We start from the raw sequence: 19,828 nt of genomic DNA on the forward strand, positions 1-19,828 counted from the left end.
GGCAAAAGACCTGTATTTGAAAACTCTTAAGACACTGATGAAGGAAATAAAAAATAACACAAACAGACAGACAGATATATCATGCTCCTGGACTGGAAGAACCAACATTATCAAAATGACTACTACACAAGGCAATCTATAGGTTCAACACAATTGTATCAAACTACCAATGGCATTTTTCACAGAACTAGAACAAAAAAATTTTAAATATGTATAGGAACACAAAAGACCCCAAATAGCCAAAGCAATCTTGAGAAAGAAAAATAGAGTTAGACCAATTTTAGTACAGAGAACTATATTCAATATCCTATGATAAACCATAATGGAAAAGAATATTTTTTAAAAAATGTATACATGTATAAATGAATCACTTTGCTGTGCAATGCACCAGAAATTAAAACAACATTGTAAATCAACTATACATCAATTTTTAAAAATTAAAAAAATTTTTTAAAAGGTAAATGTTTGTGGATTATTTTTTAAAAAGAAAGAAGAAGGTGGTATAATACATATCCGAAACTTTATCTGATCCAAAACATGTTCTAAGAATAAGTCTTGCACACAACACATTTTCAGAAATGCTTTTAATGGGGTAAAATTCAAAAACATCCCAGCATGACTCAAGGCCTTCTACAAAGTGATTCCCCAATTAATGTTACTTTCGTTATGTCATCTCCCTAACTGAAGTAATCTGCCTCTAAATATTATCTGTTTACATGTAAGCATTTAAAACTTCGGTCAAAATTTACTGCCTTCCAAAAGCCACCCAAAGTCACCTCCACTAACTTCCCATAACTTCAGGACACTATCCAACTAAATAGGGAAAATAAGCTATTCTAACCCAATTTCCAGTTACCTGAATTATTAGTTTTAATACCCAAAACTCTTATTTAATCTACTTTGAATAAGAAATCCAGAACACAGTATAAACCTACCTTTTGAAAAGATAACATATAAAATACAATTTAACTTTCCTAATACACTTGTTTATTTCAGCTATTCTATCTTGTCCTTCACTATCACACTGTTCTTTAGACTCAAGAGTATATATTTTGGCAGTAATTTCTTCCTCTCAACATTTCTATTGCTAAATGATCGGAGAAAAAAAAATTGGGTTTCATAACCCAGTTTATTAAAATTGTATGCAAAATTCATTTAGCTAGATTCATAATAAAAACCTGAAGTGTTTTCCTGTGCATAAAGAGATAACACATGAGTGTAGTAACATCTATTGCCATTTAGTGTTTTTTACTTTTTGGTTCTCAACAGACTTTTAAAATAAATCAAAAAGGACCACATAAGCAATCTTAACATACCTTTCTTTATGTTTTATCTCACCAGTTAATCGGGAGGAAATGGGAAATATCACAAAATTAACCTTCATAGCTATTAACTATGGAATTATGATAGGCATTTTATACACATTATCTCATTGAGTCCTTACAGTTATTCCAGAAGAAATTTCATAATTAAACAGTACTAAATATTAACCACTAGCTTAACACAGGGGCCGATGTAAGTTCCTTCTACAAGCACAATAAATAATGTTTTCCTAAAGGTTCTAGTACACTGACAAGATATACTCATTTGGAGGAGTATTAAAAGTAATAACTTACTGGCAGAAGCCAAAGTCACAGTTTCAACAGCTTTGGAAGCATCTGTATCTTTTCTATTAAAAGAAAAAAACATTTGGCAAAGAATAAACTTCTAATATCTAAAACTTCTAAAGATGCAAAGCTTAAATCTAAAAAAGTTTAAAATAACTCAATTTGAATGATGTCCCATTTAAACTGGAGTCAAGAGAATAGAATATAAAAATGTAGTTGTAAAAATTAAAAACTTCTAAATCATATGCATATTCATTCTCACACAGGAAATCATGGAATTACGTACTTTAAAGTAGATGTAGATATTTTCTTTGAGTCTGACACCTTTTTCTTCACCTCTTTGTTCTATGAAGGAAAAATATTTTGAAGTTTTTAGTTTCTTCCCCAACTATAAAAGGCAATTCAGAAAATACATAAAAGCTTAAGAAACATACACAAAATTTTAAATTTTCCTCTTGTAATTATAAATGCTAATTACCTTTTCCTATTTATAGGCAGAATAAAAATACTTCCTTCAATTTCTGATCATACAGTGTAATTTTACATCCTGCCACTTATCTGCAATTATCTGCATCATCCTGTCACTTATTTACATTTTCCTTTTCTTTTTTTTTGTCTTTTCAGGGCTGCACCCACGGCATATGGAGGTTCCCAGGCCAGGGCCTCAATCAGAGCTATAGTTTCTGGCCTACGCCACAGCCACAGGAACTCAGGATCCGAGCCACATCTGCAACCTACACCACAGTTCAGGGCAACACTGGATCCTTAACCCACTGAGTGAGGCCAAGGATCGAAGCCGCCACCTCATGGTTCCTAGTGGGATTCGTTTCTGCAGAGTCATAATGGGAACTCCTATCTACATTTTCTTATCACTATCTTTCAAAAACATTATTTCAAATAGTGCTATAACATTTCTGATGTCTAGCTGCCATCCCCCTGGTCCAATCTACCACTATCTTTTGCTTTAATTACTGAATAGACTCATAATAGTCTCCATTTCTGTTTTTTCTGCCTTTTCATCCACTGTCATTCCATTCCATTCCACACAAAACAGATTGATCTTACCATTCCTAGACTAAAACCTTTCATCACATTGAGAGAAAAATCCAATACTTAAGAGTTTACACTACACATTCCACCCACTCTCTACCCCCAAACCACCAAATGTACCTCTTCCTATCCTGATCTATTTCCAATAGCAAGCATCCTTTATACTCCTCAAACAAACTACAGAGGCACGAATCTGAGAAGTCTTTTGCAGTTGCTGTTCCTTCTCTCTGGTATGCTCTCAATCCGAGAAACAGTTTACTCTCTCACCTCCTTTAGGTTTTTGCTCAAATACCACGTTTTCAATCAGACCTTCCCCAACTACTTTATTCAAAGTTGCACAGCTCTTCATTCCCCAACAAGAGAACTTCCATTTCCCTATTCTGTTCTTTTTCTCCTCAGCACCTGTTGCTAACAGACATAGTATGTATGTATTTTTAATTTCCTTGTGGTTTTTCTCCTCTTCACTATTGTTATCTCCAGTGCCTAAAATCATGCTTAGCAGTTAGTGAACACTCAAGAAGTAGATGTAAATTGATCTGAACTTAATAGTAATTGCTGTCATGTTACGTTAGTTTTCTGTTCTTCTGGGGCATCCATGCAATTTCCTTTTGTGCTATATGGATTTTATCCCACAATCTCCCTTACCCCAATTGTTTAGAAGATATTCATCCTCCTGCTCTTATTCTATAATGGGTATCTTAAGGTTTTTTTGTTTTTTTTTTTTTAATTTGAAACTGTCAATTTCTTCTGTATAAATTTAAAAGCCCTTACCTCTTGGCTTACTTGCCAGTTTTTTCTTTTTCTGGCTGCACCTGCAGGGTGTGGAAGTTCCTGGGCCAGGGACTGAACCCGTGCCACAGCCACGACCCAAGCCACAGCAGTCACAACACTAGATCCTTAACCTGCTGTGCCACCAGGGAACTCCTTGATGACATATTTTAGACCAAAATTATTATTGTTTTTTAATTTTAAGTAACTTTTTTTTTTACTATTTACATATTTTATAAAGATGCAATTGTTTGGATTTAAGTTTATGTTTAAACAGTTTCATTACTCATTGCCAACCATTTTATATCATAACGTCTCCATTTCTCTAGCTCTTCTTGACAGTAACATATATATATAGACAGTAATATATATATTGACAGTTATATATATATATATATATATATATAGACAGTAATATATATATATCTTGACAGTAATATTTTAGGAAAGGTATACAGATGAAACATTCTCCGAGCCCATATATGTCTGAGAATACTGCCCTAGCACACAACTTAGTATCTGACTTGAAATGCACATACTGAATAACCATAAATCAATCTTTTCCTTCCATTCAGCCTTCAGAATGTGTTGCTTGTTTATCTAAGGCTATACTAACTCCTTTTTACATTTTTACTTGGATCACTATAGTTTGTACCTTTATAACTATGAAACTTAAAATCTTCCCAGTTGATTTTAACTGATGTCCTCTTTCTGGAATTCCAGCTATATGAAGATTGGGCTCCCTAGATGTATCAATGTATCCACTATGCCCTTCCTCTTCATCATTTTAGACTTTTAAACCTTCACTACTAGGCTATAATTTCTAAGGATAAAAGAACATCTGCCTTGTTCATCACTATATCTTCTGCAGGTATCACAATGCCTAACACATAACAGATGTTTAAGAAATCTTTTTTTTTTTTTTGTCTTTTTGCCATTTCTTGGGCAGCTTCTGCGGCATATGGAGATTCCCAGGCTAGGGGTCTAATCGGAGCTGTAGCCCTGGCTTACACAAGAGCCACAGCAACGCAGGATCCTAGCCGCATCTGCAACCTACACCACAGCTCATGGCAATGCCGGATCGTTAACCCATTGAGCAAGGGCAGGGATCGAACCCGCAACCTCATGGTTCCTAGTCGGATTCGTTAACCACTGCGCCACGAGGGGAACTCCAAGAAATCATTTTTGAATTAAAATGAAATTAAAGTCTTGTGAATTGACTGTTATCTCTTCTTTCACATCTTTGTTATTCATCAGGTTGTCCTTAACGCTCAAACCACTGTTCACTGCTTCCCAGCACTGTTTTTGTCTCTATGCAGTCTTCTTGAAAGCTAAGCTGACTGCTTGCTCTAGGTTTCAGATGTAACGTCCCTGTGAATCTTGCTGAAAACACTACACTAAAATTTAAAAAAAAAAAAAAATCAAATTTTTAGTCTTTTTGTTTTTCCAAAGGGTTGAGCTAAGCTATATCATTATTTTATAGTTGAAAAAAAGCGTTCTGTTTTTTAAAAAATCTGATTATACTTTTTTTCCTGTATCAAGGGCTCATGTACCTTTAAGGAAAATTTTGTGAGTATAAACATGTGTCCATTTCTCTGGAAAAGAAGAATGCTTGCTTTCAGCAGATTACAGGTAGTGGTAGTGAAAAGAGTAGCTCAAAAAACGTTAAGAATCACTGTTAAGGACCGAGGTCTATGCTGGCTTATAATTAAGGACAAGGTTACTGAGTTTGTCAGAGTTGTGCAGACCCATATTTTAATCCTTCAGGCTTAAATAAGGGATGTGGGAAATTTTAACCTTTTCTCCAACATTTCATTATTGATTCCGAGAAGTAGCTAAATAAGGAGAATGCTCTATGAATTAAAGCCAGAGTAAAAGACAGTCCTAACATGAAATATCAAATGCGGGGAGAAAAATTTTGTCATGGTTTGGACTATTCATGCCAAAATTGAGATGTGGGCCAAGAAAGCTCTATCACTGCCTTCATGTTCCTAGACTGAGTTTCAAGCCAATTTTATCCTTGCTCTGAAAGGAAAACTTGATGTCTCTCCCTGTGATAACAGGCCAAAAAGATTGTCCCATAAACTTCTAATCTGAAGAAGCCATAATCAGAGTTCTACTGGGGGTCCTCTCCAGTCAATACTGAGGAATGTTGCAACATCACAACAGAGAAGTCATAAGTTATCCTTTCTAAGACTGATTCAATTCAGCACCATCCAAAACATATTTTATTGACGAACACCAATGTTTCTGACAAGTAGATGGCATGTTTTCTAGGTTCCAGTGCTGATACTTACCCCATTCATTACTATGAAAAAGTAGTAAATACGATTGGGCTATTCAACTTAAGTTGCTGCCTTACCAATATTTCCAAGAAGTCATCCAAGAGAATTATTTTAATCTGTTTGGAATACTCTAGTACCCTACTTGTATCCTGACTCACCCATTTTTCCAGATTAAACTTTTTAGAATTAAAGAAGACTGATCTCCTCAATTCTCCAAATTTAATGATTAGCCAAATCTTGTTTAGGAATCACTAGTGGAGTTCCCGTCGTGGCTCAGTGGTTAACGAATCCAACTAGGAACCAGGAGGTTTCGGGTTTGATCCCTGACCTTGCTCAGTGGGTGAAGGATCCGGCATTGCCATGAGCTGTGGTGTAGGTCGCAGACGCGGCTCAGATCCCTCGTTGCTGTGGGCTCTGGCATAGGCCGGTGGCTGCAGCTCCGATTGGACCCCTAGCCTGGGACCCTCCATATGCCGCGGGAAGCGGCCCTAGAAAAGGCAAAAAGACAATAAATAAATAAATAAATAACTGGTGTAAGCTATTTAAGCTATTTCTCCTTTCTATTCTAAAAGGTAACTGATCTATACCAAACTGTTATAATTATTATAACAGTCTGGCTGGCTAGGTGAGCCTTCTAACTATACCTTCTGTTCTCTCATTTAATCAATCTGCTAAGTTTTCTTTGCCTTCAGAGTCATTTGCCCAACTAATTCATTCTGCAGATCACTTCCTGATGAATCTTTCTAATTCAACCATTTCATTATGTCATACCTTTGCTGAAAACCTTAACATTTAACTGTCTATAAGATAAAGTTTAAATTCTTAAATCATGCATTCAATTCTTGCTTCCTCTTATATTCCTCTGCAAGTACTAGTGGCTATGTCTCACAGTACTGGTAAATCAAATGTAGATAAAAGTTGCTGAGGAATTTCTTTGGGGGTGGGGGGGGGGAAATCCAGTCTGCTCTTGATTTTGATTCCTTTCCTTCTCCTACAACTGAGGATGAAAAGTACATGCTAAAGACAGTAGAAAAGAAAAACAAAAAAAGACTCATTCCTGAAGGTACAACAGAGCTGATGCGCTCCATGGATCACGTACCTGCAGATTTCCTGTTATGAAATAAATAACCTCTTATTTAATAAACTACTGACAAAGTTTTCTTCAGTTGAAAATGAAAGAAGTTCTAAATTTGTAATAACTAGGGTCAACTTATATTTCACTATTCAGATGAGGACAACAGGGCAGGTACGTACATGGCAGGTGTTAGTAAACAAGAATGATGGGTTACTCGAAGAAACTAATCAGAAAACATAAGAGACTGGAAACTTCAATAATATTTATGATATATAAAAATAAATATAAATAAGACAGAAACTTAATACTCCAAATTGTACATCAAGAAAACATCACAAAAGAATTTTATGGGTAAAAAACATAAAACTTGCTGAGGAACACTAAATGAAATCTAAATGGAGAAATAAGGCATGTTTTTGGATAGAAAAACTTTTTAAAGATAGCAATACAAATTCAATACAGAATCAAACTCCATTAAGATTTTTCAGAGGAGTTCCCGTTGTGGTTCAGCAGAAATGAAACTTACTGATATCCATGAGGATACAGGTTCGATCCCTGACCTTGTTCAGCAGGTTAAGGATCCAGCATTGCTATGAGCTGTGGTGCAGGTCATAGATACAGCTCAGATATGGCACAGGCTGAAAACTGTAGCTCCGATTCAACTCCTAGCCTGGGAACTTCCATATGCTGCACCTGTGACCCTTTTAAAAAAAAAAAAAAAAAAAAGATTTTTCAGAGAATTTAAACTGATTCTAAAACTAGTATGTAGGAGTCAATGTTTAAGATAAACCAAAATAAATTTAAAGAACAAAGAAAAAGGAGTCTATTAGAAAAATAGGCAAATATTATAAAGTATAAAATTTTTGTTATAATAATTGAAACCACATAGTATTTATATAAAACCAGACTGAAACAGATCTATTTTTCATAAGATAACTTACACATATAAAGACAGCTTTTCGAATCAATAAGGACAGACAAACTAGGCATAAATGGTGTTGGGTTAATTGGTTACCCACTTTGGAAACAGTATTGATCCCATTCAATTCATATTATACCATCTACCACCACAGATTTAAAAAATAATGGAAGCATATCTTTTTGGCATTGGTATAATGAAGACCTTCTAAAAGAAGACAAAAGAAAAAAGCTAAAGCCATTAAGAGGGGAAAAAAAAATAAACTTGAGCATACTGAAATTAAAAACTTTATATATGTATACATACAAGCAACAGACTAAAAGAAATACTTCCCACGCATAACACAAAATTAGAATCTAGGCTAATGAACACCTTCAGATGAAAAAAAATTTTTCTTTTTATGGCCACACCTGTGGCATTTGGAAGTTCCCAGGCTAGGGGTCAAAATGGAGCTGCAGCTGCCCACCTACACCACAGCCACACCAAATCTAAGTAAGCCACGACTGTAGTCTATGCCACAGCTTGTGGCATCGCTGGATCCTTAACCTACTGAGCAAAATGAGTGCTTGAACATGCATCCTCATGGACACTATGTCAGGTTCTCAACCCAATGAGCCACAATGGGAACTCCATCAGAAGAAAAAAAAATGTTTAAAGGCAAATAACTGGGGAGTTCCCTCTGTGGCACAGTGGAAACAAATTCAACCAGTATCCATGGGGATGCAGGTTTGATCCCTGGCCTCACTCAGTGGGTCAGGGATTCAGCATCACCATGAGCTGTGGTGGAGGTCCCAGACGCAGTTTGGATCCCTCATTGCTATGGCTGTGGCATAGGCTGGCAGCCATAGCACCAATTCAACCCCTAGCCTAGGAACTTCCAATGTGTTGTGGGTGCAGCCCTAAAAAGACAAAACAAACAAACAAACAAACAAAACCCAAAAAAACACATTATCATAAGTGCATATATAAGAAAGTTAAGTCTTGTTTAGAGTAACGAAAAATTAGAAATAATGTGAGTATCAATCCATAAGGAACTGGTAAAATAACTGGTACATTCATACAAATAATACATACAACTTTAAAAGAATGAGGAAAATCTTTATGTACTAAAATGGCTGGGTCTCCAAATCAAATTATTGATCAAAAAAATGTGTGCTGGAGTTCCCGTCGTGGCACAGTGGTTAACGAATCCGACTAGGAACCATGAGGTTGCGGGTTCGGTCCCTGCCCTTGCTCAGTGGGTTAACGATGCGGCATTGCCGTGAGCTGTGGTGTAGGTTGCAGACGCGGCTCGGATCCCGCGTTGCTGTAGCTCTGGCGTAGGCCGGTGGCTACAGCTCCGATTCGACCCCTAGCCTGGGAGCCTCCATATGCCGCGGGAGCGGCCCAAGAAATAGCAACAACAACAACAATAACAACAACAACAACAACAAAAAAATGTGTGCTGATGGGAGTTCCCGTCGTGTCACAGTGGAAACGAATCCAACTAGGAACCATGAGGATGAGGGTTTGGATCCCTGGCCTCTCTCAGTGGGTTAAGGATCTGGCATTGCATCAACTGTGGAGTAGGTCACAGATGGCTCGGTGTCGCTTTGGAGGATCTGGCATTGCTTAGGCTCTGGCATAGGCCGGCAGCTGAAGCTCTAATTAGACCCCTAGCCTAGAAACCGCCATATGCCGCGGGTGCAGCCCTAAAAGGACAAAACACACACACACACACAGACACACACACACAAAGTGTGCTGCAAAGCAGGCATTCTTCAGCAAGTAAGAAAATAAAAAGAACACACAAAGCAAAACTTACTGGGTATTTTTAAGTACTTCCATAGACATCATCTAGGGATATATAAACTAAATCATAGAAAATGATCTACAAAGACTAAAAACTCATCAACACTGACTGCTTTTGGAAGCAAAAGTCCCAAAAGAATATATACTCTATGATTCTGATTGTATAAAGCTCAAAACAGACAAAATTTAATTATGGCTTTAGAAACCAAGCTGGGGTTACTCTGGGGCAGAAGGGAGGGTCTAAGATTTTTGGACGAAACATGCAAGGGGCTTCCAAGATGTTGTCAATGTTATAGTTTGTGACCTAGGTAGAGATTTCACACGTGTCTGCTAATTCTGTTGACCAATTTCTCTTAGTCTACTGCTTACCATTTAATAGTGTTTATAATGTGATATGTATGTATATATAAAGAAGTTACTAAGTTCGGTATATTTGAATTTATACACAATCTGTGAAATAAATATTTATGTTTTATGCATTTTTCTGTAGGGGTCATACTTTAAAAAAATTAAACTCATCAACAATGAATCACATAAAATGTAAATCCAGTTTACCTGTGATTTCTTCTTTCCTGGAACACATACTTTCACACTTTTCCCCTTTAACAGAAGAGGGGTTGTTTCAATGTACTTCATGACTGCAGTAATTGCCTCTTTAAATTCCATTTCTAAGTACGCCTAAAATGAAATGTATTCCATTTTTAGTCAAAAATCTAGCTTAAAAGTCTCTGTATGACTTAATACTTCTTTGTGGAACAGGAAACTATAAAATTATCCCAAGTCTTGGTTGCTTTTACTTCTTTCTGTTTCACTAAAGTATGATTTGATCTTTAGGATTTTTTTTCACACATGAAATGGACATTTAACCTTATAGAATTTCTGTAACATTACCAAAAGGAAAAGCAGGGGTTCCCAGCAGGATCGTGGAATAATAAGAAACTGGAAGGGAGGACTCACAGAGAGAAGGCAGGATCTGGTCTAGCTGCTTTCAGTCTGACATTTTTTAAGGCTTCTTGGAGCAAAGAAAACAATACCAACTACGTTCCCTTGTTCACTTGTCTTATCTAATAATTTGATGTTCTGCTTAGTCTAGGGTTTGTAGTTTTGGTGAATCTTATTATGTGAGTTATAGAAATATAAATTATATGTAAAAAATATTTTTTTAATATGACCTTACTGGTATGCTAATAAAGCAATGGATGGCAAAATAGCCCTGCCACCTGCTTTTGAAAATATTTTCCTTTTTTTTAACACAGATATGTTCACTCATTTATATATCATCTATGATTGCATTTGCACTAGAGTAGTTGAAATCCTATGACACACAAAACCCAAAATATTATCTGACCCTTAACAGAAAAAGTATGCTCTTCTAAAAAACAGTGTGCTTTTAGAATTTAGCAATTCTAAAAGATATAAAGCAGTATTGTGGGGACCTTGTTCGTTTAAATCCAAATATTTACATAACTTTCAATTAACAATTACATATGTAGAAAAAGCTAAAAGACCCAACAACAGTCTTTATAAAATAATGACTTTGTATGAATTTTTAGAAAAGACTAAATGACTCACCTCCTTTCTATATGGAACAATCAGGACATCATTAACTTTCCCAAATGGTTGAAATATTTTTCTAATCTCTTCTTCAGTACAGCCATCCTCTGGTAATTCAGATATAAGAAGAACAGAACCATAAGGCGATGACTGATCCTTCCGAAGCTATTTTTGGGATGAAAGGAAATTCAGCCAAATTAAGTGACAAAGTACAGTAATAATAATCCCCAAAATAATTTTTTTCTACCATTAATCTCAGTCCTTTAAAGAGTCTTTTCTAAATATTTTAGCACAATGTAAAAAAAATGTTAAATGCTAAAGTGGTAAGAAATATGTTTTATATTTTACCACTTAAACCCAACAGCAAAGTTCTAAGTAACCAATCACAGATGCTCTTTTCTGTTTAGATGCATTAAGTAACAAACAAAACCTGTGAAATGGCCCAAAACTATCAAACGGTATTTTTCTATATGAATCAGCATAGCACATCACTAGTGAAGCTGAAATTACATCTTTGCTTGCTCTGTGTTCTCATTACTAAAAATGATACCTAGTATAAGCATTATATTTTTAAAGATTCACATATACTATATACAATTTGAATATACTTTAGTATCAAATTTACCACTCATGTTAAGAATTGACTCAAAAACAACTTCTAAAGTGTTCTATTGCTACCATATAGAAGCCCTCACACAGAATGAAAGAATGTTACAAAATAATCTAGACACTTCAAAATTAATTCTCTATACCCAACATTTCTTCTAATGCTCTTCAAAATCGTACAATTGCAGGACGATTATTTTAAGTTTATCCTTCTAAATATAAGCTCTTTGGAGGCAGGGAACTGGAGTTGAAAATTATGACATGGTGGAGTTCCTATAGTGGCACAGCGGAAACAAATCCAACTAGGAACCATGAGGTTGAAGGTTTGATCCCTGGCCTCGCTCAGTGGGTTAAGGACCCAGCCATTGCTGTGGCTGTGGTGTAGGCCAGCAGCTGTAGCTTCAACCCCTAGCCAGGGAACTTCCATATGCTGTGGGTGCTGCCCTAAAAAGACAAAAGACAAAAGACAAAAGAAAAAAAAGAAAGGAGAAAGAAGAAAAGACGTGATAAGAGCAATATATACTTAAAGAGTTCCCACTGTGGCTCAGTGGTAACGAACTCGACTAGTAACCATGAGGATGCAGGTTCAATCTCTGGCCTCACTCAGTGGGTTAAGGATCTGGCACTGCCATGAGCTGTGGTATAGGTCTCAGGCATGGCTTGGATATGGCATTGCTGTGGCTGTGGTGTAGGCTAGAAACTACAGCTCGGATTCAGCCCCTGGCCTGGGAACTTCCTTATGCAGTGGGTATAGCCTTCAAAAAGACAAAAAAAAAAAAAAAAGAGCAATGATACTTAATCCTTCTTAATATTACAAAGTATTAAGCATTTGAAAGTCTGGCCTATCAGGAGTTACTTTGATAGTCTCAGGATGCTTTATATATTTGCTATAATATTAACTTAACATATGAAATAAAAGAATACCATCAAAATACACCAAAAGTCAGTTCCCAAAAAACAGACTAGTACTCTACACTGTACAATGACCTATTTGACTTTTGAACTGTACCACAAAAAGTATAAAACAGATAAAAAATGACCAATTCTCATTAGAGACTCACTCTTATAGCTTACTAACAGATTATAAAAACTCATCAATGCTACTGGTTACATCAACTTCCCAATCAGTAAGCAAAACTCATCACAAGGATCTGCTTGTGTTTCTAGCCAAAAACACCAAACCGTCAAAATATTCTCACTTTCGATATATCAAATGCCAAACCTCTAGGATTTGTAAGTTACAAGATTTTAATTACTTGCACGTCTATTATATTCAGAAGAGAAACCAATAAAAACATTCCACATCAACATAATTTAACAAGTCATGATTTAAAACTCGGTGAAGTATGAGAATTGAAAATGAAGAACTTTGCTTTCTCTTTGTCACATTAATAAATGTATGCATACACTTTCACTAACAAATAAGTACTGACCTTACGTTGCAGACAAACAGTTTTATCAGACACCTGTTTATTTTCTGGTGAGGTGTCATCTTCAAGATTCTTCGATTTGTAACGAGTACAATGTCCTCCTATATTTGAATCACTCTTTGTAGAGCTTATAGATTTAACTGATGGCTTTGATCCACTGCCAGTTTTAAGTTTTTGTGCTGGTGAGTGTCCTTTATCAACTGCTTCAAGATGCTTCAGTTTGATGGATTCTGACCCATGCCCAGATCGTTGTAGTTCATCTTCTAATGCTTTTTTTCTATCTAGTAATAAGGACATAAATACTTCATTTAAAAAGAACTTAAGGTAGGAAATATCTCATCGCATCATTTAAAAAAAAAAGAAGAATCCAAGATGTAGTACACATATACAATGGAATACTACTCAGCAACTAAAAAGAATGAAATAATGCCATTTGCAGTAACATGGATGCAACTAGAATTCATTATATTAAGTGAAATAAGTCAAAAAGAGAAAGTATCATATGATATCCCTTACATGTGGAATCTAAAACATGGCACAAATGAACCTATCTACAAATCAGAAACAGACTTACAGACATAGAGAACATATTTGTGGTTGCCAACGTGGAAGACAGGGAGTGGGATGAATGGGGAGTTTGGGGTTAGTAGGCACAAACTATTACATTCAGAATGGATAAACAAGGTCCTGTTGTATAGCACAGGGAAGTATATTCAATCTCCTGGGATAGACAATGATAAAAAATAATATTAAAAAAATGTATGTATAACTGAATCACTTTCCTATACAGCAGAAATTGACACACTGCAAATCAACTATACTTTAATTTTAAAAAAATTTAAAGAGTATTTATAACATTGAGCAGGTGTTAGGCCAAACAGGTAGCAAATAAATACAAAAAATTATTAGTCTTTAATTCTTCATTCAACAGGCTTTTACATGAAGATCCCTTATTCAATGAGCTTCTCCTATACCAGTGGTCCTTAAACTTTTGGTTTCAGTATTCCTTTACGCAATTAAAAATTGAGGATTCCAAAGAGCTTTTGTTTCTACATAAGAAATTAAAATAGAATTTTAAAAATTAATTCATTTAATAATAAACTCCTATATTAACATAAATATTTTTATGAAAAGCAACTGCTGTAATTGTAATTTCAAACAAAAATTAGCTCGATGAGTAGCATCACTTTATATTTCCTCAAACACTTTAATTCTGGGCTTAAAAGAAGACATCTGAATTCTCATATCTGCTTCTGCATCCAATCTGCTGGATACATTATTTTGGCTGAAATCTTTAAAGAAATATCCAGTTTCACAGAGACATGTAGTCAGAAAAGGAATGACCTCACAGACCTCTGAAAAGACCACAGAGAAGAATTATCTAAGAGCCATTTCTGGAAAGGTTAGTAAACCAATATTAAGACATAGGTTAAAAACAGAATGATTTTTAAAATGTTTTAAATTAATTCATGGAAGACAAGTCTATAAGTAATTAATAAGCCAAACTAAGATGCTTGTATATCCTTGGTTTTCAAGTTTGATGTTGGGTGGATAGATAAGAGTCTCCCACATTTATTCTGATATACAGTAAATGGAAGAATGCGCTGGGTTGGGATGTGGGGCAGATTTCATAAGCAATTCTAAACTTAATAACCTTAAAAGTTTTTAAAAAGCTGAGGCAGGAGTTCCCAGTGTGGCTCAGTGGTTAATGAACCTGACTAGGAACCATGAGGTTTCGGGTTTGATCACTGGAGGTCAAAGATCCGGCGTTGCCTCAAGCTGTAGTGTAAATCGCAGATACGGCTCGGATCCCGTGTTGCTGTGGCTGTGGTGCAGGTGAGCAGCTCCAGTTCAACCCTAGCCCGGGAACTTCAATATGCTGCAAGTGCGACCCTAAAAAAAAAAAAAAATTTGGTCAAAATAAGTACTTATTATTCATAACTATAAGTGTACCTAATGATCTCACTGATCTCCTCGCTGTCCGTTCAGGGCTAACTGATCGATAGCATTTTGGACTACCTCTAAATGGATTTCTCATTCGATATGGTGAACGGGATCTGGATCTGTATCTAGAGATGAAACGATGGCAAATTCTTGGACTTCGACTTCTTGGTCTATACATAGATCGTATTGGGCTTCGAGATCGACGGAATCTGTGACTTGAGCTTGATCTCCTACAACGTCTAGGACTGGGGGAATGAGATCGTCTTCTTGGAGTTTCATTTTCTTTTCTATTGCCTTCATTTCTACAAAGTGTAGGGGAAAAAAAACCCACAAGATTCATCAACTTGATATAAATTTAAATTTGTATTAAATGACAGATAGACCTTCTTAAACATACTATTAACAATGCCAAACTTTGATACCGTGTATTTACTTAAAGCAAGAACCTGTTTGTTATGATGCAATTCAGCCTTGTAGATAAATAAGAAACAATCAGAGCAGATCACCCCTCTGTTCTGTTAATTTACAAAAAAAAATCATCTATTTCTTGTACTTCCCTTATACCACTATTACATCCAATTATGTTTTGAAAGTACTAAGTTACATAAAGAATTTAGAAGATGACTTATATAAACAGATATTTTTAATAATTTTTCCTCAAAAGACTACGCCATCCACAAGTATTTCTTTGACTGCTGTACCTCTCTCTCTCTCTCTCTATGTATATATATATATATATATATATACCATGAATAGTGAGCCTCACTACCAGGGGATACAAAGCTTAATAAAAGCATTCCCAGCCTTCAAGGCATTCATAATCTAAGATCCCACAAACGTAAAATAATAAAAGTAGACAATATTTTTTGGTCTTTTTTAGGTCCACACCCATGGCATATGGGAGTTCCCAGACTAGGGGTCAAATTGGAGCTGCAGCTGCCAGCCTACACCACAACCATAGCAACAGGGGATCCAAGCTGCATCTACAACCTACACCACAGCTCACGGCAACTCAGGATCCTTAACCCACTGAGCAAGGCCAGAGACTGAACCTGAGGCCTCATGGATACTGTCGGGTTCGTTACTGCTGAGCCACGATGGAAACTCCCAAAAGTATACAGTATTTTAAGAAAAGACTTAAAAAAAAAAAAAATTCACTGAAGGGAGTTATCACATTTAAGCTGGGTAATTAAAGAGGTTTCACAGTAATGGCTGCACTTACCTGTTGTTTAAAATTAAAAGTGATCAAAACACAACCTTTTCTTAAAAAAGTACTTGTTTACTTTTAAAAGAAAATCAAGTTTTAATAATACCACTATTTAAATAAAATAATTACCTTCTTGATGGGAGGATCTCAGGATTCCAATCAGGATACCTATTTTGAAAATAAATAATACTAATGAAGAGTTAAAATAATATCATAAGCTCAATTAATCTTTCCCTGCAATACATCAAATCAAGAAGACTGTTCAAAACCAAAGTTAGGGAGTTCCCGTCGTGGCTCAGCAGTTAGTGAACCCAACTAGCATCCATGAGGACTCAGGTTCGATCCCTGGCCTCACTCAGTGGGTTAAGGATCTGGCATTGCCTTGAGCTGTGGCGAAGGTCACAGATGAGGCTTGGATCCCACGTTGCTGTGGCTATGGAGAAGGTTGGCGGCAACAGCTCTGATTGGACCCCTAACCTGGGAACCTCCATATGCCGCAGGTGCAACCCTAAAAAGACAAAAAAGAACAAAAAACAAAACAAAAATAAAAAACAGGAGTTCCTGTCGTGGCACAGCGGAACTGAATCCAACTAGGAACCATGAGGTTGTGGGTTCGATCCCTGGCCTTGCTCAGTAGGTTAAGGATCTGGTGTTGCTGTGACGGCAGCAACAGCTCCAACTAGACCCCTAGCCTGGGAACCTCCATATGCCGCAGGTGCAGCCCTAAAAAGACAAAAGACAAAAACCAAAAAACAAAAACAAAAACAAAACAAAAAACAACCCAAAGTTAACATAGTAATTTATTGGTATATTAACATATGAAAATTTTTATTCAAAGTAAAATATTTTGAGTATCTAATTCAATAAATAATTGAAGTATTATACTAGCAGGCAATTTAGGAAAAAGAAACATTATGCCCCATCCTTTATTTTATTTATTTTTTTTGTCTTTTTGCCTTTTCTAGGGCCACTCCCGCGGCATGTGGAGGTTCCCAGACTAGGGGTCGAATCGGAGCTGTAGCCGCCGGCCTACACCACAGCCACAGCAACGCGGGATCCGAGCCACATCTGCGACCTACACCACAGCTCACGGCAACGCCGGATCCTTTAACCCACTGAGCAAAGCCAGGGACCGAACCCGCAACCTCATGGTTCCTAGTCGGATTCGTTAACCACTGAGCCACGACAGGAACTCCATATGCCCCATACTTTAAAGTCCTCAACATTTATATAGGTAAAACAAGCAGTACACATAACAGCGTTAAGAGTTTATAGAAGAGGTATAAAACACAAGCTTAGTGATGGTTAAAGATAGTTCACCCACTTTGCAGAATTCCAGGGGACACCATTCAATAGAATAAGACATGAATGGTGTTCCTTACACTGTACTTACTGGTCCTCAAAAAGGATCTAGTCAAAGTAATCAGGGGAGAATTCAGAGAAAAGGTTGCTTTTCAAATAGCCCTTAAAAAGGTCTATCAATGGCCATGGATCAGGTGAGGTATCATACAGTTGCAATACATAAAAGAAGAACTGAGGGTCAAAAGAGGTGTTCTATACCAGGAACCAGTACAGCACGGAAATGATTAAAGGAATTATGAGGGGGAAATCCTGGAAAAACAGCTCAGAAACAAACTATGAAGGTCTTTGAAATCAGGTTAAGGAGACCACATAAGCAAAAGGTAGTGGAGAATCAATAAATATTCTGAAGTGAGGGGAACACAGCAATGTTTTCAGAACAACTGAAAATATTTAGATAAGAGAAAAAGATGAGGGCTGAGATATTTAGAAATCAGGCATGTAGAAGCCACTGAGAGTAACAGAGATGAACAGAGAATGGAGTTTGGAGAGAGAAGAAAAAGAGGGCTGAGGACAATCTAACTCTCAGGAGTAAAGGAGACAAAGATTAACCAATGAAAGAGATTACGGGATAGCCACAGAAAGAAAAATTAGGGGGAACAGTAACATCACAGAAGCCTACGAAGACATTCCTGCTGTGGTGCAGCAGGTGAAGAATCCAACTGCAGTGGCTCAGGCTGCTGTGGAAGTGCGGGTTCAATCCCTAGCCTGGTGCAGTGAGTTAAAGGATCCAGCACTGCCACAGCTGCAGCATAGGTTGCTGTGGCGCCTTGGATGCAATCCCTGGCCCAGGAACTTCCATGGGGCACAGGTGCAAACATTAAAAAAAAGGGAGGGAGTTCCTATTGTGGCTCAGCAGTAACGAACCCAACTAGTATCCTTGAGGACACAGGTTAGATCCCTGGCCTTGCTCAGTGGGTTGAGGAGCCAGCATTGCCGTGAGCTCTGATGTAGGTTGCAAATGAGGCTCAGATCCAGCTTGCTATAGCTGTGGCAGCTCCAGTTCTGATTCAACCCCTATAGGGCCTGGAAACTTCCATATGCCATGGGTGCAGCCCTAAAAAGACCAAAAAAAAAAAAAGAAAAAGAAGAAAAAGAAAAGACATCTTTATCCTCAACTTTTTTAGAGAATCTGAACTCTAGGAAATGGTGATTAAATTAAACAATCAAATCACTGCTGTTCAAAAACACAATTTCAGTAACCAAGAGGAGAGCCAGGTAAGGAAATGGAGGCAGCAAACACTTTCAACATGTCACCTGGCAGGAAAATAAAGTAAATAAAGTAAGGTCAAAACCTTACTAAAGGTAAAGTGGTTTTTATTTGTTGTTATTTGTCTCAGATACTGTTAGTAAGTTTACTCAAAATTCTCAACTCCCTCTTCCTATGCTTCCCTCTAATACAAAGGCTAGAAAGCTAAATATCTGCTTTCCCAGCTTCCTTAGAAGATTGCCAGTGATAGGTTCAAACCAATGAGACATAGGTATAAAACCACTGGCCGACTTCTGAGAAAGATCTGCCCCCTTCTTCCTGCTCTGAGAGCACACATTATGCCTGGAGCATCTTATAACTATATAAGGCGACAAACTATTTTTTTGAAGGCAAAAAAACTTCAATTCAATATATCTATCACTTAGCAACAGGAATTATCAAAATGTAAACAATTTTGTTTCATCTACTACATTTTTTAAAGATTTCATTACTCTGCACCATCAAAGAAGATACATTTCCAGTCTCAAGGTACTTGTACTGTGTTTAACCTTTAGACAGCTGTGTCTAAAATGTAAGTGCTGCCATTTAACGGCCACTTTATCTGAAAGCTAGTTACTTAATATGAGTAAGCCTTAGCTTTCTCTTACCTACAATGCTAGAAATATAACTTGTTGTCAACACATAGAAGTTATTAAATTTCCAGAGCTCTCCAATTCAAGAATGGGTAATAATGTTTCAGATCATGGTTAACTGCTAGAATACATGTTCTTGTCTCTGCTGTCCAGAGCAGAAAGATAAAACATATATACTATTCTGTAATTAGAGTGTCAACTGCCTGTATATTGCCTAAGTAGTTTTTAAAAATGTGTTTCAGAAGCATGATACATGGGCCATATAACACAAAGGTTAAGAAAAGGCCCTAAGTAAAAAGACATTATCTGTGTCCCAATGTGATGCAATAAGCAAACCTATCACCTATAAAGTTATTGTGACACAAATGTTCAACCTGAATTTAATGAGAGG

General features: G+C 36.6%; 1 protein-coding gene across 7 annotated transcripts in view; it reads right to left on the reverse strand.

Annotated features, from left to right (window-relative positions):
• The window catches only part of ZNF638 (zinc finger protein 638), a 78,980-nt gene that overhangs the window by 39,903 nt on the left and 19,249 nt on the right, over positions 1-19,828 (reverse strand). For 6 of the 7 annotated variants that reach the window (XR_007135089.1, XM_047781812.1, XM_047781813.1 and 3 more), the window contains exons 4-10: positions 16,366-16,404; positions 15,039-15,331; positions 13,089-13,366; positions 11,068-11,214; positions 10,051-10,173; positions 1,894-1,952; positions 1,617-1,669 (exon numbers count right to left, since the gene is read on the reverse strand). Coding sequence is in view for 6 of the 7 variants with exons in the window: in XM_047781812.1 (XP_047637768.1) it covers positions 1,617-1,669; positions 1,894-1,952; positions 10,051-10,173; positions 11,068-11,214; positions 13,089-13,366; positions 15,039-15,331; positions 16,366-16,404 (992 nt within the window). In the remaining variant the exon portion in view is untranslated. The remainder of the gene's footprint in view (positions 1-1,616; positions 1,670-1,893; positions 1,953-10,050; positions 10,174-11,067; positions 11,215-13,088; positions 13,367-15,038; positions 15,332-16,365; positions 16,405-19,828) is intronic. The other variant, XM_047781816.1, reaches the window with a different exon arrangement.

The sequence above is a fragment of the Phacochoerus africanus genome, chromosome 5 (assembly GCF_016906955.1).
Source record: "Phacochoerus africanus isolate WHEZ1 chromosome 5, ROS_Pafr_v1, whole genome shotgun sequence".
NCBI classification, from domain to species: Eukaryota; Metazoa; Chordata; class Mammalia; order Artiodactyla; family Suidae; genus Phacochoerus; species Phacochoerus africanus.